The following is a 25,222-nucleotide window of genomic DNA, read 5'->3' as shown; positions in this document are numbered from 1 at the left end:
AGATTAAAGGGACTACAGAGATGGCAAATTTAAGAAAGCTATTTTTTACATTTTAAGTTATCCATCTTAATTTATACTGAACACAGCAGAATTTTAAAGAAAAAAAATGAGAACTAAAATCCAGGGAAGCACCTTTTAACCTCCTAATAGTTCATACATGACCATGGAGACTCTAAAACAACCTAAAAGATGGTCATCAAATTAAAATTCATGGAACATTATTCCTACCCAACAAATGAGTTCTATAAAACTACAAAGTCTCCTAGAAATTCTTTCAGGTGGTACAGATGTGGTAATTAGAAAATAGTAGACTAAACCCATGAAAGCAGTAATAAAGTTAGAATACTGCTTGTGCACTCAGTAATACAGAACAGGTGCTCTAACAGTGAAAGTTTAAGAGCTAAAGGAACAGGCAGGTGTCTAATCCACCACTAGATTTTACAATTGTGGAAGATGCTCCAAATACCAAAAATTTTGATGCAACCAATAATAATATTAGATCGTTTTTGGAAGCTGGCTTTATAAAACTAGTAAAACACAACTAGGACTAAAGAAGCCTGCTTGCATGTCACAGCTGAACCTGTTCCAATACCCTCATCGCATCTTGTGTCCTGCACCTACTGGACAGGGAACAAGTGCATGTGCTGCTACCCTTCCATGGACTATCTGCTGGGTAGCTGGTGGCCACCAGCTCCTGCCTGTTGGCCTGACGGACAGCTTCTACCAGCTGGCAAGCCAGGCAGATCCCAGCATTGCAGAGGGGAGTTGCAATGAACTCCTCCTTGGATACGTGGTGTGCAGACCCTGCTAGAGGGAGTCTCTGCTTCATTCTTCAAGAAATCTGTCGTTTATTATTGAAATCAGCCCCGTCTGGCTGACTAATCACTGGCTTAAGTCACTGGAGAGAGAGAAAAGGGGAAAAAAGTGCAGCCAAATCGTTTGGAATGCAGCTAAAATACTTCAGAGTTTAAAGGATCACATACTCTGACCATGGGCCAGTAAGTCTTATCACTAGTCCCAGACTGAACTAAAGAGCTTGTTTATGATTAAAAGCATTATATTTGCATTAGGTTATCTCAGCTCCCAACCACTGACTCTTCTTCCACTTTTCTTCTACCATTTTAAAAAGCTTTAGCATACAGTACTTCTTCCTTGTGAAGGTATGTGAACACTGCAGTAAAGCCAACTCATGCAGATCTTTTTTACAAATTAAATGGATGTAGATTTTATAATGCATTGTTGTAAGAGATTTCCTCCAGTGCTGTACTACTTTGGCAGGCCTTTTCTGCACCATCTGACCTTTAATGGTAGAGCTACATACCTTGTTCTAGTGTCAGTCCCATTAAGTCACAGTAACTGATCTCCTGTACACTAACTGTGGTTGTACATCTGACAGTCATACTGCACACACTGCACTGGGACTTTTAACAGTTTGCTTGAAATTGTTTTTAGATGACCTTTTCTAAGACACAAGCTTTCATTCCAGAAGCATAGCCTGTATTCTTGGAAAACACATACACATTTGGCTGTAAAAGCCTGTTTCAAACTGTTAATATTACCAAGCCATCCAGATGACATTGCAGTTACTCTCACAGTAGCTTACCAAGTCACCGTTTAGCACATCCATGGATTTTATTAACAATGAGTTTATTTTGGATCTTTGGTAAAAATCTTGAAAGATGCTGAGCCTGCAGAACCTTGCAAACCCTGATACCATGGGCCAACCTCTGAAATTTTTTTCCGATCTTTCAAAAGTCAAAAGCTAGTTATCTAACGCATTAACCGTTTAAAAGCAGTAGCCATTAGAAATATATGGTATTAACCATAGGACTCAGAGACCATTTTGCAATTCTAAGCCTAATGATTAGCAACTGTAGAGTCATGATGTTTTTGCAGTTGCTTTTATCAATTTACCTCTAAAGCTCACTGAATAAGGCTATCAGAATTGTTTTATAAGACCTCTAAGATGACTGGTATTAAGGGTATCTTACATGTGTATCAAACGGTTTATGGATCTTTTCTACTGTTTGGCCTGTGGTTTACATTAAACAGTCCAGAATCATACAGGTTATTCAGCCTGATCTTTCGAAAACAGGCAGAACATGAGTGCATTGTTTGGCTTTTTCCCCTCAAGAACTTCTTTTATATTTAAAGATTTATTAAACCCCACACTCAGATACTTCCTTATCCATCTCTGTCAAGATCCCAGGGGGAAAATTAGCTAGACTCTTCATTTTAAAATGTCTAGGTTTGCTCGGAACAGAAGATTCGCCGTAGACTGGACAAACACCCTGCCACGTGATGCGAGTACATCTTGTTTCTTCCCGGTGCGGCTGAGATGTTCAGTTATCGATCGCCCGTGCCGTTACTGCTGCAGCATCCAAGAACCACCTCAGCGAGACTCCCCTTAGCCCTTTTTATTTCTGATTTTTTTTTTTTTTTTAAATTCCCCTCACCTGTCCCACGGCCAGCAGCACCCCCGCTCTGGGGCCCGAGCGAGGCGCCAGCGCCGGCCCCGGGGAGCACCTGAGGGGTGGCGGCAGCTCCCCGCCGCCGCCCCAGCTGCCGGTGCCCCCCCAGCCGCTCCCCGCGACTCCCACCCGCCACACGGCGTCAGGCCTGCCCCCGCCGCGGCCGGGCGGCGCCCCCTCAGCCCGCCGGGCGGCGCCCCCACCACCCGCCGGCCGGGCGGCGCCTCGGGGGGCGACGGGCGGGGCCGCGCTCCCAGCATGCCCCGAGGGGACGGGCCGGGAAGTGGGTGGGTGGGCGCGCGAGGGCGCGCGCGGCGGCACGCGGCGAGGGGAGGGCGGGTGCGCGCGCTCCCCCCACCCCCCGACGCGGAAACCGGCGCCCGGGCGAGCCGCTGTAGCCGGCGCGCAGGGCGCATGCGCGGGTCCGCGGGAGGGCGGGGGCCGGCGTCTAGTGGCGAGCGAGCTGGCCGCCGGTGCCCGCCCGCCGCCGTTACTCGGGGACTAGCGTTCGCCGCGCAGCCCCCGCGCCCTCTCCCGTTCTGGGCTGCCCGTAGTCCTGCCCCGCCATGAAGTTGAGCAGCCGTGGCCGGGGATGCTGCGTGGCCGGCAGCCGGGAGCGCGGGCCGCCGCCGCGGAGCCCCTTCGTGCACCAGCTGCGCCTCAGCCCCCTGGAGAAAGCCAAGGTAGGGGCGTGCGGGGCCCGGCCCCCCCTTCCCGCCGCCGCCTCCTGCCGCGCGTCCGCCGCGGCGCATCGGCTGGCGGGCCGCGTCCTGCGGCGGGCGGGGGCACCCTGCCGCCGGCGCTTTGTGAGGCGCCGTGGGCGGCGGGACCGGGGAGAACCGGAGCGGTGCGTGTGCGCGCAAGCCGGGCTTGCGGGGGCTGCGGCGGGCGCTGGGCGGGGGCGGGCGGCGGCTGGGGGCGGCCGTGAGGCGGCGGGGGGCGCGGGGCCAGCGGCCGCTGTGGCACCCGCCGCGCGGAGGGCGTGTGCCTGAACTTCACCGCCGCTTTCTTAAAAAAAAAAAAATCAAAAAAAAAAACCCAAACATCTTTGTTCGGGTCTTTAAAAATGATTTTGTGGTGTTTTTTTTACATGGAGGGCAGGCGAGCAGTCCTGTGGAGGCACTCTTTTCTAGCGTTATGTTAAGGTATTTCTGGGCCGAGGCATCCCGTGCATCTGAAGTTTGGCCCCTGGGTAAATAATCTCTGTGGTGTAATGTACAGGTAGTGTAATTGTACAGGTGGCATTGAACAGGTAGTGTGAGATGACAGGAATCGGTATTAAGATGCAGATTTGCAGTTGTATGCCTTTTTGTTTACTTTTTTTTTTTTTGTTCCCTCCGTGCCTCTTACTTGATCACCTCACAGTAGGTGGTTGGATATTCAGAGTGCATGCCCGTTGTCTTAAGCTTTTGGTAAGATCTGGGTCACTCGCTGGACAAAGAAATACCGTCAAAGATTCACCTTTACTAGGGGTTGACCGTTTCTATTAATTTTATTACTGTAATGCTTCAGTTCCTTAAAGCAGTTGTTTTGGGGGCCTAACAGCCTACACTAACTATTATCAACATGGAAACTAAGATCCACTAATGTTGAATGTCTCAGATCAAGGTGCTTTAGATCAATCTTCAATTTACTTAACATTCTGAGTGAAGTTCATTGTTGCATTGCCCTGTTGCTGTCCAGATACTTAACAAAATGACATGTATGGCCTGACTTACAAAACATGGGAATGTGCCTCATGTTAAGTATCGAGCAGCCAAAGAATTCATAGTAGACTCCATTGGAAAAGGTTTTTACTTTTTTTTTTTTTTGTAATCGGGTTTCCCAGTATGTATTCAGTGATTACTCACAAATTGAATGGGAGAAAGGAGAAAAGGTTTGTGCCGTTTGCCTCATGCACTTTATACCGAAAGCCTCCTCAATAAATTGCACTGTTGTAATGATTTCTTTCCCATGTAACCTTACTTTGTTCCTTAAGTCACTTATTCTATATAATGAACCAGGTAGAAGTCTTTCAGGGAGCAGAAACAAGCAAAGATAGTATATGTTCCTATGGACTAGGACCGTGTCTAATTATGATAATAACGATGTTTTATTTTGCAGTGTTAATGTATCTTTTTAATTTTGCTTTCTACTTGGTTGTTTATAAGCAACTTTAAAAATACCTTTGGGAGGGCAGAGTACCAGTTCATGGATTTTGCAGTGTTGAGTCTCATAGGAACTACTAGTGTTGCTGATCTGTTGTTAGTCCTAACAGACCTTTTAGCTGTCTCACCAGTGAAGTGACTGGTTGACGAACATACCTGCCTTTTGTGTGGGCTGCACTGTAAATCTGTATGAGACATAAGCTTTGCAGCTGGATTTCAAGGATTTGTTATTTTCAATGAAAACTATAAGATGTGTTTAAAACTAGTGGTTTTTACAGTGTGCAGACCAAAGGAGTAGCCTCACCAAAGAGTGCGGCTCGGTCTTGCTTTTTGAGTGAGCAGTTTTATTGATGTGCAGCAGCACAGAATTATTTAACCCACCCTTTCTTGCAGTCTTATTGTTGCAGTTTTATATGAGGAGGAAGAACGCAAGCTGGCATACAGAACCACGATGGATTTTCTTCTTTGCCTTAATTGTGCTTTCCTAACCTCTTTGCTGATTAAAAGTTGTGCTTCAGATAGAGGCTGTTAAAGAAGGCTGTGCAACTGTTCCACATAGGAGAAATGCTGCTCTCACAGAAAGGGAAATTTCTTGAATGGGGAGGCTGCTTTACAGTGAATTACAGCAACGTGTGTTCTCTTCCATCCAGTCCTGGACTGCTGCTGAGGTTTCAGTGTGAAGTGTTATAGCTAAACTCACGTCTTGTTCAGCTGTAGGTGCATATTGTGTCACAGGTTTTTCTGTCTGCCCTGTGAATCTTAACAGGGGTGAGTCCTAGGACTGCAAAGCCTGTCAAGGAAGGTTAGGAACATGTAGGGACTAGAGGTACGTGAAGAAGTTGGTAAGCACACGGGACTCGGAGAGAAGACTGCTTTGTTTGGCAGTCTGTTGCTGATGATCTGCCAGATAGCCCCATTATTTTCACTACCACCTCATCCCTCCTTCATTCTGCACTCTGCGAGAGGTTAGATTGAGTTCTGTTAATGAGCAAAAAAAGCTAAAGTAAATGCATCTTTACACATTTCAGCCTGAGACTGTTAGAGTGAAAAATGGTAGAAAGTAAGAGGACAAAACAACCACAAAGAGGAAGAAAAATGGCAAAAAAGAAATCCATCAGTGCCGTATCATCTTTTACTTACGTTATAAAAATTGGTAGTGAACAGGAGTGTAAAAGCAGTAAGGCTATTTGAGAACTGAGTCTTAGGTTTTCCTGTAGAAATGATGGTTATTTTACTCAGATCTGAGGGTGACAGTGGGGGTCATTCTTGAAGCTACCTGTTTCATTTCAGTACTGTAATAAACATCCTTTCTGGAAGAAGGGCAGACTATTTCATTAACTATGAATTTTGTTCATCCTAACATCATCCGGGCACCTATCACATAAGTCAGAGCTCTAGGTTCTAGTTACCTCTGCAGAACAGGCAGAAGCATTACTGAAGCTGTCACAAAGTGTTTGTAGCTTTTTTTCCCTGCCACTTCTTAACACAATGTGATGCCTTTTTCCTTGCTTCCAGTGTTTCTGGCCCATTCATTGCACCTACGCTGGTGTTCCTCTGGTGCCTTGGTGAGCTGATTTGGCTCATTAAACTAGCATATTATTGTGTTTTTCTCTATTCTAATTGTTTCCTTTTGCTGGGATTGCTTTTCTTCACTCTAATGAGCTGTACTGGCTTGTTGCAAGCTCAGATAAGTGCTAGATCTGACTCAAGGGGAGGATTGAGGGAAGAGGGAACAGGACCACACTCTTTAGCAGCAGTGTTCTGTTAGATTGGCTTAGTTACACATGGAAGTTTCTACTCCTGTATTTATCTCCATGATTGCGTCAATCAGGGAACTTGTAGAGTGGGAAAGCAGGTAGTAAGAGAATTGTTGAGGGATGAATTTCTAGTTCTTCCCAGTGCCATCTTTGGTGAATTGAGGCTATAGGGATGATAACAGTAAGTTAGTGAATGTGTGGGGCAAGACGTAGTCTCTGTCTTGATATGTTTAACAGAAAAACCAAAACCTCTACAGTGTTAAATATGCAGTTCATTATTTTCTTTGTTCAATATGTGACCATTAATTTGTAATAAGCCATGGAAATTTTGTTGTGAATAAACTGTTTTTTAATGATGTTTCCCACTGTATCTTCAATTTCGAAGATGCATTTCTTCAGCTTCTCTGTGCGTGAGAGGTATGATGCTGACTTTCAAGACAGGAAATGGAGACATATAGAAGGAGAAACAAGGGTACTCTGTGATTCTCTTGCTCAGTGTTTAGACATGTACAACCTGATGTTTTGGAGAACTTAGAGAGGACTTCACTTCATATTTTATACCTTCATTTGAAGTTCCTACTCAAATCTGAATGCAGTCTCTAAGTGAGAATGTATGATACCTATTTAATTTAAGTGACTTGCCTTACATCAGATTGAAGCCCTTCTGACGGAAGAGTGGAGTACAGTTTCCCAGGGCAGCCTTCTGTTACAAGCTTTAAGACCATCCTCTCCCTTCCTGCTGCCCATGGGTCTTTCACAGCATACACTGCAACTTCTGAAAACCTAAGGTAGGATCCTGTAGACTAGAAAATGTTAAATGAGCTGTAGTCAAACCCCTCTTGAGAAAACTGGTGACGAACCAAACCTCCCAAGGGTATAGCTCCAGATGGACCTTTAGGGTTTTTTAAATGTATCTAAAAGTGTTTACATACGACTTATTACCAAATAGAATTTGTAATTTTAATAGAAAACATGTCTGGGTGAATATCCTAAATATGTAGATATATGATTACTGAAAAAAGATGTCTCTACAAGGTCAGACCAGGAGTGTATGTCTCCTGCATTCTGATCTCTGACGGTGGCCAGTGGGGACAGTACTACTGTATGTAGGTTTTAGAGGATAGAAGCTTTCTTACCCAGGAAGGTGTCTGAACATAGATGTAGACTGAACTACTTTTCAAATGTTAGTGTCTTTGATTCCTGACCTCCTTCAGGGGTCAAACATATTACTACTACCACCAAGTTATCTTGTGCAGACAGGTCCTGCAGTACCCCCTGCTAAAAAAGAGGCCGGTGTCACAGCCAGACACTGCACACCTGTGTACTTGGAACTGCTTCTTGCTAGCCATTTCCACCACTGCTGTCTTTGGACACAGAAGACCAAGAGGCATTTTCCACAAAGATATGCCATCTTTCACAACCTTACAGATGTAACTGCTGCCTCTGTTCTATGATGTGGGTCTAAAGTGATCTTGATACAAAGGATTGCTACAGAGATGCAAAGGACTTTTTGCTTTGCCCTGGTGTAGGAAGAGACTTTGAGGAGTGTGAGGGAGCAGGTGTGAATCCCAGAAGACGTTGTCCTCACCTGCATTTTGTTTCTCTTCTTTCTCAACAGCTGGTCCTTCTCTTTTTATGAGATTAGAAAGCAACTGCTTTCTCTTTTTCCAGTTTGCAGATGAGTGTTCCCCTATTTGCTGCCAGACATGGTGGTCTTCTCTACGCATGCAGCGCTGCGTGACCTCACACTGCAGTTAAAGAAGTTATACTGATTCATCTGGGAAACTAATGTATCTAAGAAAAAAATGCCTTTTCTTCCACTTCTGCAAACTGAAGCAGTCCACCTGGGGACTGGAGTTCTGGTTTGGGGAGTGAGGTGATGGTGGTTATGAGATGATGGTGCGGAGTCTGAACCATCACTGTAAAATCTGACATTGCATTGGGCTGGTAGCTTAAGGCTTGAAACTTTTCTCCTGCTGTGTGTTCCCTGCCCCTACCCTAGGTTTGCAGATCTGTGCAGCTACAGGGTGACTTGGTTATTGAGCTGTTTCGGGAAGTGAGAGGAAACAGGAACTGATCAGTGGGAAACTAAGCTGCATGATGACTAGATCTGCATCAGGAACAAGAAGTAGTAGTTGAATAATGCTTTCCACAGCAGCCTGGAGATGCATCAGATTAAGCACAACGTGAGACAGTACATAATGCCTCATTACTCATCCTTGCCTAGCCCTTGTGATGCTGAAAAGTGCTTTTCTATGTCATCTAGTGCACCTGTGAATAGCATATTTACTCTTGAATTCTCTTTCTTTACATGACCCTTCTGTTTCAGTGTCTTCTTCATCTTATGCTAGCCTCCATTGTACAGCTTGAGGAACACTGGTGCTACCCCAGTCAGCTTCAAACAGTTTTCAGTTCCCTCTCTGTCCCTTAGCCAGTCTCCTGAATCTGTACCCTCTGCCGCTTTAAGAGCTGTTTTTCTTTCTTCCTGTCCTTTGAGTGAGAAAGATGGGGTTCTTGGCTTCTGGAACTGTTTCCTGGAGCAAGTGGATCATTGCACAGATAGTTGCTAAGATATTTTTTTTGGAGGACAGTTGGGACCAACTCCAAACAGCTCAGGAAAGGCCCTACTTTGGGGAGAATTCTTCAAAAGACTGTAGGAGAAGTTCCAACATGACGTGTTTTTCACCACAGTTGAAGACAGAGTGCTGACTGGCTGGAAATGGGCTCTCAGAACTACAGTGCTGGGAGGATGTGCAGAAGTGGCTAGGTTCACCATGGCTTCCTAGGGGAGGATAACTTCTTGAAAACCTCTGCTTTCCAGGGGGTTGTGCCTGTTAGCACAGACCTGGAACTTACTCAGATAAGTTATTAAACTCATAATAACAGATAAGTTATTAAACTCGGCGTGCCTGGATGTTTGTCCAGAGGTCTTTGCACAGTGTTGCTCACTGTGGTTCCCCACAGCTTCTGGTTCCAGTAACATACAAGACAGGAACTGGTGCCTTCTCAGTCTTGGAAGAGCTTTCCAGGTTGGGTCCTGTATTGCCCTGTGAATGCACCCTGCTGAAGAAATGCACATCACTGTCTGGGAGCTGCTGTGTTGGACTGACTTCTCTGTAGTGCAGTAAGATTTACAACACACCCATGCTAAATATTTACTTAATGTGAGGCTGCAGAAAGGGAAAAGAGTATGCCGATACATTCACTGACAAACAGGGTTTGAAGTGTGGAAAGCTAAGACTGCTTTAACTTTAAAGAGTGTACTGTGTTTCAGCTATGCTTAAGATCAGTGAATACAAAATTGTTACATATACACCACAATTATTTGTTTGGAATTGAAGTGTATTCCGGTTTTAACATTAGATATTTTGAAGTTAAGACTTCAGATCTTTTTGTAGGAATCGCTGGTTTCTTCAGTCCAGGATTGTCTTAGAATAATGCATTTGTTTGGATTTTGCAGATTGCCTTCATGACTTTGACTCTGTTTCCTATCCGACTCTTCTTTGCTGCTTTTATGATGTTGCTGGCCTGGCCTTTTGCATTCGTTGCTTCAATGGGATCTGACGAGCGAGAGCTTGAAAAGCCCCTCTCCTGGTGGCGAAAGTAAGTCAGTGATGTGGTGAAATACTAAGAAAATCAGTTCAGCAGTTTGAAATAGAGAAGATTGGAAATACCTGATATCTGTCCCACAGACCTGCTTTTCTCTTCAAAAGAAAAATACAAAAAATATTATTTAAACGCTTTCTTCAGATAGGAAACTAAAAATACCTCAACTGTTTGATTTACCAGGTGACCCAGTAATTACAGGGAGAAAAATGTTATCATCTCTGGCCTCTTGCCTTTATTGAGGATGTAGTGTGAAGACTCATTGTGACATCCTTCAATTTGGTTACTCCTGTAATGTCAACTTCTTGTTATGAAGATTGACACTACAGAATGTGCCTGGATTTCATATTCTAAATTGTTGTTTTAAATTGCTTCACCCCATTGTTTGCTACCCTGTGATGAATTGACAAAACCTCTGTTGATTCTCTTGAGGGGTTGCCCCATGCTTTGGTGCTTATTAATAAGTATGTGCTTGCTTTGATATTGGAATGCTGATTAAGGTAGAATGCAAGACAGTGTTCACCCATCCATGAAAACTGCCATTTGAGGAGCAAGAAAGGAGTGTATCACCTCTTCCATAGAACACTTGAAAATTAGGAGCTGGCACTAGCATGAGGGAAGCTGACTCTATTTTGCATCACAGGAAGGAAAGAAATAGAGAACCAGAGGCATGTCACTTGAAATTTCATTTGGAATTGTATCAGTATAATAACAAAAGGAATAAAGGATTGCCTTCCATATTGCATGCAGTTATTTTGAAGCTTTTAAGATTTCCATCCCCCATTTCATCCCATTTTCAGGGTCACCCTTCTCACCAGCCTCCAGTCCCTGTGAGTACAACAATTTGTGGTGTTGGTTTTGGCACTCCATTGGTTCAAAGCAAATGTGTCTCTTTTCATGACTGGTGTTTTAAAAAACAAGCAAACAAAACCCCATCAAAAAAACCCCCAAAATGCTTTAGGAGGAGATGAGGAAAAGGGACAAAAGTAAAGTATTTCCAGAGCTCCCAAATACGGTCTGTAGGCATCCCCGTGTTTGAGAATCTATGTCCTCCTTTCTCCGCTGTTTTGTTTGGGTAGACTCAAACTCAAGAATCAGGGTTGTTGCATTCTAGCAATATGCCAGTAGCATTTTTCAGGACTCGGTTTATTAGAGCTTTTTTGGTGTTACTAGGAAGCATTATTAGACATTGTACAGAATAAACACAACAGTAGTCTGAATCAAAATTAATTTAGTGATTAAATAAATGCCAATCTTTAATCTGTGATTAAAAAGCATTAGTATTCAGGCATGAAATGAAATTGAACAGCACCTTACCTTTAAAGTGGTCTTAAATCTGCTGAGAAAGAGAAAACAAAAGCTCTGTGCAGTGTTCCTGCTCAATTGAAATAGCATATCGTATCTGTACTTTCATCATGCTTACCAAGTTTTTTTGTGTTGTTTTTTCTGTTCATTATTTTGAAGTGTTCCTGTGGCAGCATAACTGTTTTCTCAATTCTTCACAGGATAGTGGATATTTTGTTGAAAGCAATCATGAGAATGATGTGGCTTGCTGGTGGATTCCATTGGATAAATGTAAAAGGCAGACGGGCATTGCCGGCGGAAGCAGCGATATTAACTGTGGCTCCCCATTCTTCCTACTTTGATGCCATTCCAGTAACTATGACCTTTGCCTCCATTGTGATGAAAGCAGAAAGCAAAGATATTCCTGTTTGGGGAAGTAAGTTGGTAGATACTTAATTTTTCAAGAACAATTAAAAATGATTACTTAGGAAATTCACTGGTTGTGTATGAGAAGGCCTGAAACACCAAACTTTGCTATAATATATGGTGAGATTTGGAGGCTTTTTTGTGGTTTTGTTTTTGGGTGGGTTTTTTTTTTTACTGGTCTAATTTGAATATCAGTAGGAAAAATTGGGGGGGGATTTTGTTGTGTTTTTTTTTCCCCTTGTCTCCAAAGGTGAATCACTGTACAAATCAAAACAATCCTATAGAACTCGTGGTAAATCTGCAGTGAAATTGCAACATTTTGAGACCTGACAAATAGAAAGGCAAGTTAGGATGGGTCTATAGAAGCAAAGGGTGAGGCTAGAGAGAAAGTCCACTGAAACTTTCTTGGTGTGAGCTGGGGTGCCATTCCAGAAATGTGTGTTGTCTTCTCTGAATGATACCCTGCCTTGAAGGGAGTACTGCTAATCCTTTGTGCATCAATAAGTTTGTTTCAAGCAGGGTGTTAGATTTACACTGAGTACACAACAGTCTGCTCTTGCTCATCTCTAAAAAACACAGGTGCCCAAGTTAGTAGTGTTTGAATGCTATCTTTGAAATTATCAGTGTAGATTCTCACAAAGGCTTGAGGGGGACCTGTGACTTTTGGTGCAGTTGTGCTGAAAAAAATGTGTAAGCTTTTAGGCTTGTCGATTTCTAACCAAAGTCTGTGTGTAAGTGTTTTAGAGAAACCCACTATGTCATGTCTAGGGACCAGCAAAGTTCAAAGAATCTTCTTGTGCCTCATGTAGATTTTAAGGTAACATAAAAAAGACAAAAAGATTTTTGCTTTGGCCTTGGGTAGTGACTTTTAAATTAAAAAGTCTAAATAAAAGCTTTGAGTTCCTTTGCAAGTAAGTGGAATCAGGCTGTTGGTGTTGACATTCTCCTATAATTTAATTAGACAGTGTAGTTTTAAGGACATATTCAAAACCAGAAGCTGAGACATGGCCACAAATGTTGAGTGGTTACATCTAGAAGCTTCTTGTAGGGAGTCCCTTGGTATAGAGGTCTCTCTGTATCAGATAAAGCTCAGGCCAGCACTGTAGCTGTATCTCTATTTCACTTAATACATGATTATCAGAGTTTAGTAAAAGTCTGTGGCAGCGAAAAATCTGTGTAAAAATGAATAGGTATGTTGTACAAAAAGGACGTAGGCATGTGTTTTTAAAAACAAGTGTATGCAAACAAGCATAATGTGAAAACAAAAAGAAATTGAAGTCCCTTGTCCAATACTGAAAGAAGATACTGTTGTGAAGACTGTATGTTGACACTCCTGTACAGTATAGGTGTATCCAGGCCAACTTGGGCTGTAGGAGCGGTCCAGCCATAGATGTAGGGGCAGATTTATCACCTTCCTTAGTTATAGTTGCTAGCTCAAAAACATAAAGTACTCCATGTGGAGCTCTCCTTTACTTGCAGCTGGACTGTTTGGAGGATCCAAGCTACATGAGGTAACCCAGGCCATGTTCTGTTGCTGAAATGTGATGAAATGGCAGAAAGGCATTTGACAGCGTGCTATAATAGCACCTTAACTATCCCATGTAATAGATGAGCCTGAGGAGAATCTGTAGGGGTATGGAGGTTGTAGTTACACTGAACGTAGCACAAATAATGCATATTGAATAGTTCAAACTACTTGCTCTATACCTACTTTTAAGTATCTTTTAAAGGATTCAACTGAAAGTCTAAACTGACTACAGTAAGTTTTAAAAACAATTCAGTTAATTTTGTTCATATATAAGCAAAATCAGTTACAGAAAAACAGAAGACCCAGGACACCACATATGATGATTTGATGGAATATTGTTGTACAGTGCAGACAAGTAAATGAGTATTTTGTTGCTTTGTCATGCAGTCACAAAAAATATGTAGTCCCTTATGAAGTGTTCAGAAGAATGCCATGGAAATGAGGCATGGCAAAGGTAGTAACTGGGATTCAGAGTTCAAAAACCTGTTTTGTTTTTAAAGGAGTACTTTTATACATGCAATATTACAGAAGTTTGTGTTATTAAAGTAAGTGGACCTTAACAGAGAGGTAAGTAATGTAATGATTAGTTTGGCTTAAAATTTAGTGAAAACTTTCCAGTGGAGTAAAGTTGTGATTTTTTTTTTTTAATTTACTGCTTGAAAGGTTTCCTGTGAAGCAGATGGTACTGATTGTGCTCTCTTCCTTTGATCTATCATTTTAATTCCAATGTTGTTTACACTTTTCTACATACACACACAAAAAAAATGTATTTCATGTTATTGGACCACTGGTGTTTCTCTTATGTTATCTGTGAAATGGTTGTCATTTCTTCTTGGATTACATGGTGAATTGTCAACACTCTAGACATTAATCTAGAATTTATCCCAGAGAGGTCAGAATTGTTTGTGTTCTTCAATTTTGTAAATCTTGCAAACTTGTTGTACCATCTCCAGTGAAGTTTTGGAGCCATCTATTGATAATCCTAACCTTGCTGTCTCTTAACTGAGTTTGTTAATGGTCATTCAGAATCTCTGGGAAGTTTTGAATAAAGTACATTTGTTTGACTTTGGGAGCAGATTTCAGCATGTAAAAAAATGAAGCAGCAGAGGAAATTCTAAGATGATTTCCAAAAATGAGAACTTTGGGTGAAGAGTAGATCTTCATCCGGAATATCCAAACATGATGTAAGTTGGCTTTTCAATGTAATGACAGTGTTCATCAGGACATTTTATGTTTTGTACCAGAGGAATCAAGTGCTTTAGCAGGCACAAAAATATCTGCTAGCTAGTTAGCAAGATTGGTTCTGAAAGTATATATTTTTTTAATAGATTGCTGGAGCAGCTGCCTGTGTTATTGTTACCCTTAGTTTGCCAGTCATGGAATATTAAGCTTTTGATCCACTTTTTAAGTCCAGATAATTAAAAGCCTGTTCTTCATGGATTGGAAGTATTCCACAAGTGTGTTTGTGTATGAGTGTTTTATTGCTTCTTAACTTAAAGGCAGCCCTCCAGAACCACAAAGTCCAATTTCAGAAGCAGTCTTAAGTCTTGTGACTCTTTCGGACAACTTTATTCTTTTTAGGAAAACAAAGAAAAGAAAAAAAACCCCAAATTTAAAAATGGTCTTTTGCTCTGACAAAGTTATAATCTCTTCAGTTAGTGGTCGGTACTGAAGAAAATTACCTACTTAGCACACATGCTAGGTTAACAAACTCTGAGGAGAAACTGCTTGCCCAAATATAAATGAGATTTCAATGATCACAAAAAAACCCCAGTAATCAGAGAATTCCAGAACAGATGGAGCACATCACCACAATGCTGAAGGACATGAGTTTCTGCTCAGTGGCCTTCCAGAGTTTTTATAGGTTGAGGTGTGAAGCTTGGTGTGCAGCCCAGGGTAGATGATATCTAGGAATCTGTTGCACCTTAACGGTGGCTGAAAAACTTGGATCAGTTCGTTGATCAGCACAGGTCCTTAAACTTTCCTGTTTTGTCTACTGTACCCCCCCCCCCCCCCCCCCCCTTCAGTCAGGACAAGCTTGTTGCATAGGTTCTGGATAGTTAGACTTCACTGCCTTATTTCTGCCTGGTAAAGCAACCTAGAAAAATTATTTTTTTTATTGCTGAAGTGGTCAGTACTACTGCAGAAATAAATAAGAAGGAAAAGGGATTTGTCAGTAAATATGATTTGGTGGCATTTTTGTTGGATAACTTCTATGATTCAAACATGTTATGTGGTCTGAACTTTTAAAAACCAAATTTAAGGTGAAGAGCTAATTTCAACTTCAAGCAACTTTTTGACATCTGTAACCTCACCCTCTGAAAAAGAGAGGAAGTCGGTACCTGTGAAATGAATAGAGGGATATGTTAGTTTAAGATTATAAAGGGGTAGGAGGTAATTTGTACTTTGCAGAATATAAAAGTGCTATAGAGGAAGGGAGAATTATACGGTGCTGCAAAAACTATCAATTCTATTGTGTTTTTTTCCACATGTAGTAAACTTAGGATTTCTTTTTTTTTTCTGTTCAAGTTAATCTTTTTGAAAGTGCTCTATAAGCCTTTCTTGAGCATCATGGCTAAAAGACAAGTAGTAATTCAGTGGGAAGTATTTATGCTGTGGTAGCTAGGTATGTTTACATCTCAGAACTTAAAAGATGCCAGATTACTTAGTCATGAGCTCTGTTATGCAACCTGATCCTCCAGTCCTTCACCCCAGTACTTCCCCCATACCTTGCAAAGCACACAAGGAAGAGAACCGTGGTAGACCCATAGCTTTGCAGTGAGTATCTCTTATTTAAATACTTCTGAGATGCATCAAAACAATCCTTAAACCCCTTTTGGAAAAACCTGCTGTAAGGTGAAGGCAACATAGATTTCTTCTCTTTATATGCTGTAAATCAGCAGCTTGAACACTGCTAAGGTCACCAGCTTGAATGCCAACATCCTGTGCTATGTTTGTATTGTAGCCTGCCTTGAGTACACAAATGAGCTCCCCAGTTCTGAGGAGCATCTTGAAGTTATTGCCAAGCTTATCCATTTCATCCTCTTTTGTAAAAACTTCCATTTCAAAGTTCAGTGTTTCTTCCAGACTAGGTACCCAGATGGTCCTGCAATAATTCAATCTTCATAGGAGCTCCCTTGGAGAGACTGCTGCAGTCACCTGTGTATTGTTGGGTTGGAATCCTGGACTTGTTGGATTATTTTTTTCCACCATAAATTCATTTACAGTTTTTTCTCATTTAAACTGCTACTGGAATGCCTAAACCACCATTTCTTTTTTTAAGCATCCTAATTAATGTCATTTATGGAAAATACAAACTACAGTATATAGGAAAAATGCAAATCAACACAACTGCCTAATAAAATACTTTTTAGACTGGAAGCAGAAAGCTAAAACATACAGCCATGCCCTCATACCGGTATTGCAGGTGTGAAAGCAAACAGCAATCTTTGTGATATGAAAAGGGTCTTTGTCTCTCAAGGAGTCCTTAAAGAAAATAGATCACATTATGAAAGACCAACCCAAACCCCACAGAATTTACTTCTGTTGAAGATAGAGAACACTGATTATTTACCTCCTACTTCTGACCTCTCTTTGTCCTACAGACTGCATGTTTCTTGCCTTTCCCTTTGGAAATAGGGAGAACTTTCCCATTAACACTGCCACTATACCAGGAATACTTGGTATCTGTTCTGTCAGGTGGTCCATCTGCTAAGCATTTAGTCAAATTGAGAGGTTGTTCTCAGCACATTTAGCTTTAGTGGTTGATTCAGGGCTGGGTCAAAAAAGTATATTTTCTGTGAATGATTGTTGTTCTAATAAGATACTACCACTAACTTTACAAATCTCTTGTACAGTAACGTGACTAAAATAATGCTATTTCTGTAAGAACAATATAACGCCAAGTGGAAAAGATCCTATTTTTGATTGACTTCATTTTTGTGCACTGATACAACTTTGTGTATTTGTTGCATGGGTGCTTGAGTTTTTTTCCATTTGGAAGGCCTTTGTCCCTATACAAAGGAAGCTATTTTATTCTGGAACCGTAATTATTCCGCTCCCCCCTGCGCACCCCCCCAACCTTCAGAAGACTTCTGACCCCTTTGTGGATTTTTTTTCTCTCCAGAAAAGAGCAGTTTTCACATTAGATATTACTTCATTAGAAAAGGTGTGAGTTCAGAACTTTGTGAACATGTTCAAGTAAGGCAACTCTTAAAAATTAAGCCCAAGATAGTGCTTTTCAACCTTTTAACCTTCATGTTTTTGTAAGCCCTAAATACAGAATGCACAAGAGGGCAACTACTATTAGAAAAATAATCTGTATTTTTTCCCATAGTAGGAAAAATCAAGGAGTAAGTACTGTAAATGGATGTCCCACTGCAAGTCTACCTGTATTATACAACCTACCTCTGTGTTAAATGCAAATAGAGGCAGTTGTACTGGCTCTATTGGCTGCCATCTCAGTGAATGAGAGGAATGTATGTGATGGGATTTTGTGGTGTTTGTGGGAGAGGCCAAGATAAAGTCTCAGGTTCAGCATTCTCTACTTCTGCAGCAGATCTGTCAGTCTGATGCTGTTTCTACAGTGGTGAAAGTGTAACTACCTACTTAAAAATGTGTGTGTGTATGGATAAGTTTTAGAAGAACAGCATTTAGTGCCGCATTGCTGTTCTGTTGCTTTTTGTGTTCTCGTGCCTTGTAGACCAGAGGTGATGTTGCCAGTATGTGTTTATCTACTATATGGTTGCAAATGTCAAGCATAACTTAAATGGTGTGTTACAATACTTTCTTCTCTTGTATGTTAAATAGTACTTCATGTTTTGATTTGAAGCAGGGTTTCCTCACAGACATTTGCTTGTAAATAGTTTCTTTTTCCTGTTACCCTGAGAAGTTCATTGACACCAACTTGTGTGTGTTCAGCTCATCAGAAAGAAGCTTCATTTTGTGCATCAGCTGGCGCTTGAAATGATTGCGTTGAAGTTAGGGTTCTGAAATCAGTTGGAGCTACCACCCTGCAAGTAATTAAAGCAATACTGAATTCTTGCAGGTTCTCTTAAAGGGTGCTTTGTGCTAGAGCAACTTTCCATTGGTTGGATTATCTATAGCATTCGAGCTGCCCTGCAAGGCAGAAGTTTTCATGAACTATGTTTAAATTGCAGGCACCTGCCTAAGAAGGTGGAGTACAGCATGTCACCTGTCTTCAGGACTACTTGTAATGAGCTGAAATTGGGGGTGAGAGTGACTACCTCAAGTAGGACCAACACTGCTAGAGAAAAAGCTGGAATAATGACACTGGCAAGGTCAATTCTGTGACTTGAGGGACTGTTTGCCATCACCCACTAGAATTTATAATTTAAGGGTGGTTTTAATGGAGTGAGAGGAGATGGGCAAGCACATCTTTCAGCATCTCTGAATACTTGAATTGTGGTCTTCACTATCTGGTTACAGTTGGTCTTGGACAATTAAATGGATGAGCAAAATAGTTAAGATTGTTCTGTTAAGTATGTTGCACAGTTCTGTTGTTTAGTTGCTCAGTATGCTAGCTGTTCGAAGCATTTTCTTGTATGCTGCTTTTTGCTCCTGCCCTGACTTTGCACTAGTCCTGCCTATTTCTTGCCTCATGTATGACCTTACAGTACTGTCTCCAGGCTTCCCGATGTTTCAGCTTGACTTCTAACAGCAGTCTCACCTTGTCTGCATATATGGTATGTTTCTCAGCTTCTCTTTACAGACTGTTGGCTCTGCTACTGACTATTTCTTGCACAGATTGACAAACATCTGAAAATTTAAAAGCCTGTACCAAGTTAATGTACTGAACATGATAATAGGTGGTGAGAGTAAAGGTCTGTGTAGCCTTGTGCTCTGTTTTCAAAAGGGGTTATGGAAAGTGTATATGAAGAAAGGCAAGTATAGGACTAGCCTTCCCTTGGTATGTACTTTCAGTTTCTTACTGATGACTGAGAGTTTCAATTTCACTGAAATTGTTGAACTTAGCCACTAAAAGCTTGATAATTGGTGTCTTACAGGATCTTAAGTTGCGTGTTAAAACTGTAATTGTGTTTAGTCTGATCCCTAAGGAAGTATGACTTGTGATCACCCTGTCTACTAAGCTAAGCTTTGATGTGATGTGTTGAAATATTGATAGCATCACATGTATTTGAAAGAAAGATGATGGTTTAAAAAACACAAAAGTTCTGCAGGCTGCATGAAAGCAATGTTTAAACCATAAGAAAAGAAATGAACTTACCTCACAGACTATTTTTTATCATATAATTCAACAGGCAAGACAGATCCATAGGAAACCAAACTTTCAGTTGTCTCTGTTCTTTCAGCATACCATAATAGTTTTTTCTTTGCACATGGGTGTGTTGCTGTTTGTGGTGGTGTCCATTTGTAAGATAATTTGCAGTGTGTTATTTTGGAGTATTGTAGCATTGCAGTAGCTTGCTTTCAGGAAGGTTGTTAGCAGTAAAGCTCCCACATTAATGCTGCTTGTCTGTCCAGTTTTCAGATAATATATTAGTGGTTAGAGACTCAAAACTGGCAAGTTGTCCATAGTCTGATGTTTCTGTCATACTGCTCTAAATAAAATCTCTCTGCTTGCTTAATTTCATGTGTTATAAAGAAGGCCCTGCTTGCGACATACCCTCAGATAAGAGCCTTGGAGCTCTTGTTTGTTCCTTGACCTGTTTTAATGTGAATTCCATCATTTGGGCCGGGCCTAATGTAAGAGAAACTTCAGAGTGAAGGCTGAGGATGCTTGAGTCCTTTTTTTTTTTCTTTCTTTTTTTTTTTTTTTTTTTTTTGTGCTTGTACTTGATAATGTTTCTGCTATGGAATAGTAATTTGCAGCAGTAGGGGAAACTTGGAACTAGCATCATTAAGAAACAAAATGAACAGAGTTACAAAACCAGGTATGGTTTCCTTTGCCTTTTTTCTTATTGCTTGTTCTGTGTTTTGGAGAGTTTTTTCTATTTTTTTTATGTATGGTTGTTTTGTGGTTTAGTGTGGGGTTTTTACCTTCCTGCAGCAGTAACCCCAGCTGGCCCATGATGATCTTTGCTCCCCTAGCAGGCATTGTTCTATGGATATTGTCTAAGAGAAGGCATGTAGGAAAAAGTACAAGAGTATGGTACATTTTCTCTGATATACTATCTCCTAAGCTTTGGCAACCTATGGGATAAAACCTTTTGGAGGCTGGCTGAATCTTTGATAACTTGCTGTAAGATGTGATGGATTAGTTTCATGGAACCACAGAATAATTTTGGTGAGTTGCTGGCTGAAGTGCCAGTGGGGTAACACCAGAACCAGCCGTTTTTGCTGAGTACAGGACTGTAATTCCTTACACTGTTTTTGTCTTCATGCTTTAAGCACTGGCCAATCCATTAGTGTGGAAAGTCTCTCCTTGACAAAAGAAGATTATATGACTAGTGTCAGTGACTCATTTTGTGGTGTTTGGAAATACAAAAACTGTATTTTATGTTTGTATTTTAGGCAAATAGAATAGCTAATGATTTAGTGACTTGAACCTTCAAATAACATTACAAGATACAAAAATGATAAAAAGTTATTTGAAGACAACCTACTTAAATAAAAGCATGATACAGTATATTTGAAGATGCTTTTCTTGTATTTTTGACAATGCAGAAGAGTTTTATGTGCTACTTACTATTTTGTAAGTTGGCCTGGATGTCCTTGTGACAGGTGCATGGAGAGGGTGTTGTAGATTGAGTTCTGGTTCTTGGTCATGCTCATTTTGTGTCTGGCTGTGAATAAGAGGCTTCCCACTGAGCCAGGAAGGGTATGCCTGAGATCTGATTCATCTAGTATGAGGAAGAGGCAAACAGGTGACAGCTCAGAAAACAAGCACACTTTTTCTTTTGATGATGTTGGTTCCTCAGGAAAGATAATGTGGTCTGTGTATGAAGTATTTTTAATGGTGTACCTTCAGTGAAGCTGAGCAGTTGCAGAAGACAAGAGCTCTAAAGACAGAAGCATTTTGACTCACAGGATGTCTTTTGGAAGTACTTGTATAGGGAGTTTCCTGCTACTTTGCTGGGTTGAGGGTGGCTGTAGATTTTGTGACTTTTGCGGTAGGAAGAAATGGCCTATAATCAGCCACAGCTGCCCAGTTGCAGAAAACTACTTATAAAATGTACAATCATGTTTTAAATTCTGTGATGTATGTGTATTGGTCTATTAAAAATTGAAGAAGCACAAAGTGCCAGAGTTATGGAAATAGTCTTCCTCACAGGAATTCAGGAAAATATTTCAATAAAACTGCAGTAATTTAGCTGAGCATTTAACTTTACAGTGCGATATAGTAAAGTAGTTACATGCTTGTACCCAAATTTTTGTCCAGAGGACTACTGGGGTGGGGGAATATTTTTTTTTTTTTTTTCCAAACAAAAGGGAAATAAAGGCTGGTTTGCTTGTCTTTGTTTTTTTTCCTCTTCAGCTCTAATCAAATACATCCGACCAGTATTTGTATCTCGGTCAGACCAGGATTCTCGCAGGAAAACTGTTGAAGAGATAAAGAGGCGTGCTCAGTCTGATGGTAAATGGCCACAGGTACTGTATATTACTGCGGTGTGACCAACGGTATTTGGCATTTCCAGGCTTTGGATATGCAGTTTACTTTTTTCTTTGCGGGATGCTTTAGGTGGTTTGTGGATAGAAGATACCTCTTTCTAGAAGATGTAATATCTACAAAATACTAGCTTTTCATTGCAGCGTGTTTCAAGGGGAGACTGGGAAAGCACATGGGAAAACAGCTATATTAAGTGACACTAAATGGACGGATCACAGCAGGTTTAGAAAGCTCTCTAAGAAGAAAATAATCAAGTGCTCAGTAGGATACCTGAGGGCTTGTTGTGTTCTTGCCCTTCTCGAGATTTTGGTGTACTGTCATTGTTGGAGATGCAACACTGGCCAAGACAGCCAAAGCAATTGAGATGTTCCAGTAACCGGAGTACACCTGTATTGGACCACATGATGAAAACATGCCTAAAATAAAGCAGCTTGGGGGATTTTCCTGCACCTGAAGTGTCACTATTTCTAATGTGCATTGGAAGAAAGTAATGGGGAGGAAGAGGTGACTACCGAAGGTCTCAGTTTTCTAGAAGCATGTGATTATTTTGCAAATATGAAGCATTCTTCTTTTGGATTTTTGAGATTAAGATATAGTAGGTCTTTCATGGCATTGTTACTACTACAGTGCTTATATCTGTGTACTGGACTACAGAAACATTATAAACAGTTACATACAATGTGACAGGTGATACATAGCTTTCATATCATGACTTTAATTGATAGATTTCAAAGCACTTTAAAAAGTAAATACTCTTACAGATGAAGAAACTGAGTTGGCAGAGCTGAAATTGTTTCCAGAATATCTATCAAGCTAGTTAGTAACACGCCTAACAACTAGTTAGACAATGAAACTGGTAAAGTTGATTCTAGTCTGTTGCTTTGTCCCTTTATGATATGTATTTATTTCCTTTAAATGTCTTGTTCTATAATTCAACAAAATTTCAGCAGTTTTTGGCTTTCTGCTGTCCAAAACTTTTTTTTTTTTTACAATCTAACCTCTTCTGTTAGATTGAATTTGGTTCAACTTCAGCATTTTTTGCCTTGGTAGAATTCTGTTTAGATATTTTCAGCCTCTATCATTCTGACATCTGTGCACATGCAAAGTAATCAATGCAAAAAGAAAATAAGTCTTTCTTTTCTTAGCCTGTAAGCAGGTCACTTGGGAGCAGGAATTTTGTTTTGGTGCAAACCAGAATATGGTATTTTTACCAGCACCAAAGCCTTTTGTGAAAATTCTCCTGTACTCACAAGTGTTTCTTGTCGCTATTAGTGTTCCAACCAAATAGGATTACTATCTGAGATCAAACAAGAGGCAAATTTGCAGATAAAGAAAAATATTTTTACTATTAAGACAGAACTTTACTTCTTTATTGAGCATTATTTTTGTATTCTAACTGAACTGTTTTTCCCTGAACATTTTTTTACTGTAATCAACTAAAGTTAACTTTGAAAAGATGTGTTCATAAATAAATCCACATTGAAATAGTTCTTAATTCAACTTTTTTCTTTTTACTTCAAGATAATGATATTCCCAGAAGGCACTTGCACAAACCGATCCTGTCTAATTACATTCAAGCCTGGTAGGTATGATGCTCATTTCTGTTCTCTACAGAATGTTCTTGTGTCTTTGTTTTCTGAAGTAGCACTTGCATTGTAATTTGCTTCCTGTTGCAGAAGTTGAGTTAAAAATCTTGCACTACAGTGGAATTGGAATAGAAATTTTCTGATGCTACAAAAGGATTGTAGTTCCACTGTTGAGCAAAACATTTTAGATAATTTAGATATTTTTTTTCTTGGCACATGAGCTGGAGGACTAATGTTTCTTACAGCGGTTTTGGCTGTGATTGTCTTTTATCTTTTTCTTTTCTTTTTTTTTCTTGGCCCCTCCAATTCCTGTGTTGGGTCTGTCACGCATCATTTAGATACATTATAAAGCTTAAAGTACAGGCTGCTGCAGCATTTGTTGCTGTGTTGTATGTGGTTGATTTCCCTCCAGCTCTTCTGTTGAGTTGCATTCTGGTGAAGGTGGCACAAGAATCTTGCCAGTATAGCACTGTTACAGAGGCTGTCATTTCTCCACAATTTTTTTTTTATTTAACATCCACATTCTAAACTCTTTTCAGTCAGCATAAAACTTTAAGATTATCAGATTGGTAGAGGGTATAACACTGAACATTGTTGCAGTTGTGAACTGCAGTTAAAGTAGGGAGAAATGCCAATGCTGCAGTGAACCTTCAATGTTTAATGTAAACTTGTCTTTATGATATATTAGAGAGATGGTGAATGAGGCTGCAGTGAGTGAGACAGTTGTATGTGTGTTTGACTCTTCGTAGGTTTCTGCCTAGCTCACTGTGTTCTGGTCTTACTGTGTGTCTTATTTTGTGTTGCTTACAACTTACATGTGGCATTAGAGTATCATGCACTAAGTCAGCATTGTGATTCCTTACACTGATTCATTTGGTGGAAGGAATCTCAGTATTGTCTCCTGAACAAACATTCAAAAAAGCTTTTCTTCCTCCCCTCTCAGCTCTTTACCTTTTTAGATTGAGTGAGTGGTGGTTAGAACATCCACTACTTTTTCTCTTTACTTTCCTTCTCCCTCTGCCTGAATCCTGGTCATGCTTTGAAAACCAGTTGGAATCCTTTATTAAAGCCCTGATACCCTTCCTTCCCTCTGTGCCATAGAACTCCAGGCACTATATACTTTCTGCCTCAGATCCCCCCTCTGTCTTCCTCTCCTCTGGTCTAATACATGCTGCTATCTGCCTCTTGACTATCTCACTTTTCCTACTGGAACTGGCTTCTGTATCCATCCAGCCTCCCAGAAATACTTTGCATTATAATTCATCACTAATATCACTTTAGGTCTCTGGATTCCTTTCTCCATTCTACTCATATGGCCTACACTTCTTGCTCTTACTGGAGATTTTTTTGGGGTTGTGTTCATGAAAGCGAGTTATACAGGACAAGCTAGTCTAGTTTTGTTTAAATGGTGGTCTTGTCATCAACCACTCAGATTTTTTTCATCTTCAGATTCTTTCAAAAGTTGCTCAAAAAGGCTAGGTTTTTTTTGGAGACTGAATACAAAATACCACTGGGCTGCCAAGAACCAAATCTCTGCAGGATCCCATCCAGACAACCGTCATTTAAAGATGTTTATACTCCATTAATAATATTATTTTTTTTTACATCTATGCAAGTATTCTGCAAAGCAAATGTAATGCTAAGGATACAGTATACTTCCATTCTTCAGGCCTTGATTTTAAACCAAATATTAGTCAGAATTTAGTAAATTGCTATAAAAAACTTAATTTGAGCGAACACTGTATTAAGTGTTTTCACAAGAGAAAGATGTTTAATCTTGAGCAAGATAGTTAACATGCTTACCTAATCTTTGTGCTGGAAACCAAG

The 25,222-nt window shown here is 40.7% G+C and overlaps 1 protein-coding gene across 1 annotated transcript in view; it reads left to right on the top strand.

The window, feature by feature from the left end:
• Window positions 1-2,816: 2,816 nt before the first annotated feature.
• Window positions 2,817-25,222, top strand: part of LPCAT1 (lysophosphatidylcholine acyltransferase 1) — a 60,026-nt gene continuing 37,620 nt past the window's right edge. Inside the window, exons 1-5 of the mRNA XM_040586441.1 lie at window positions 2,817-3,154; window positions 9,836-9,978; window positions 11,487-11,701; window positions 21,678-21,790; window positions 23,331-23,391. Of these exons, the coding sequence (XP_040442375.1) occupies window positions 3,038-3,154; window positions 9,836-9,978; window positions 11,487-11,701; window positions 21,678-21,790; window positions 23,331-23,391 (649 nt within the window). The 5' untranslated portion in view covers window positions 2,817-3,037. The remainder of the gene's footprint in view (window positions 3,155-9,835; window positions 9,979-11,486; window positions 11,702-21,677; window positions 21,791-23,330; window positions 23,392-25,222) is intronic.

Source organism: Falco naumanni, chromosome 3 (genome assembly GCF_017639655.2).
Source record: "Falco naumanni isolate bFalNau1 chromosome 3, bFalNau1.pat, whole genome shotgun sequence".
Taxonomy (NCBI): Eukaryota; Metazoa; Chordata; class Aves; order Falconiformes; family Falconidae; genus Falco; species Falco naumanni.
This window is presented reverse-complemented; position numbering and strand designations above follow the sequence as displayed.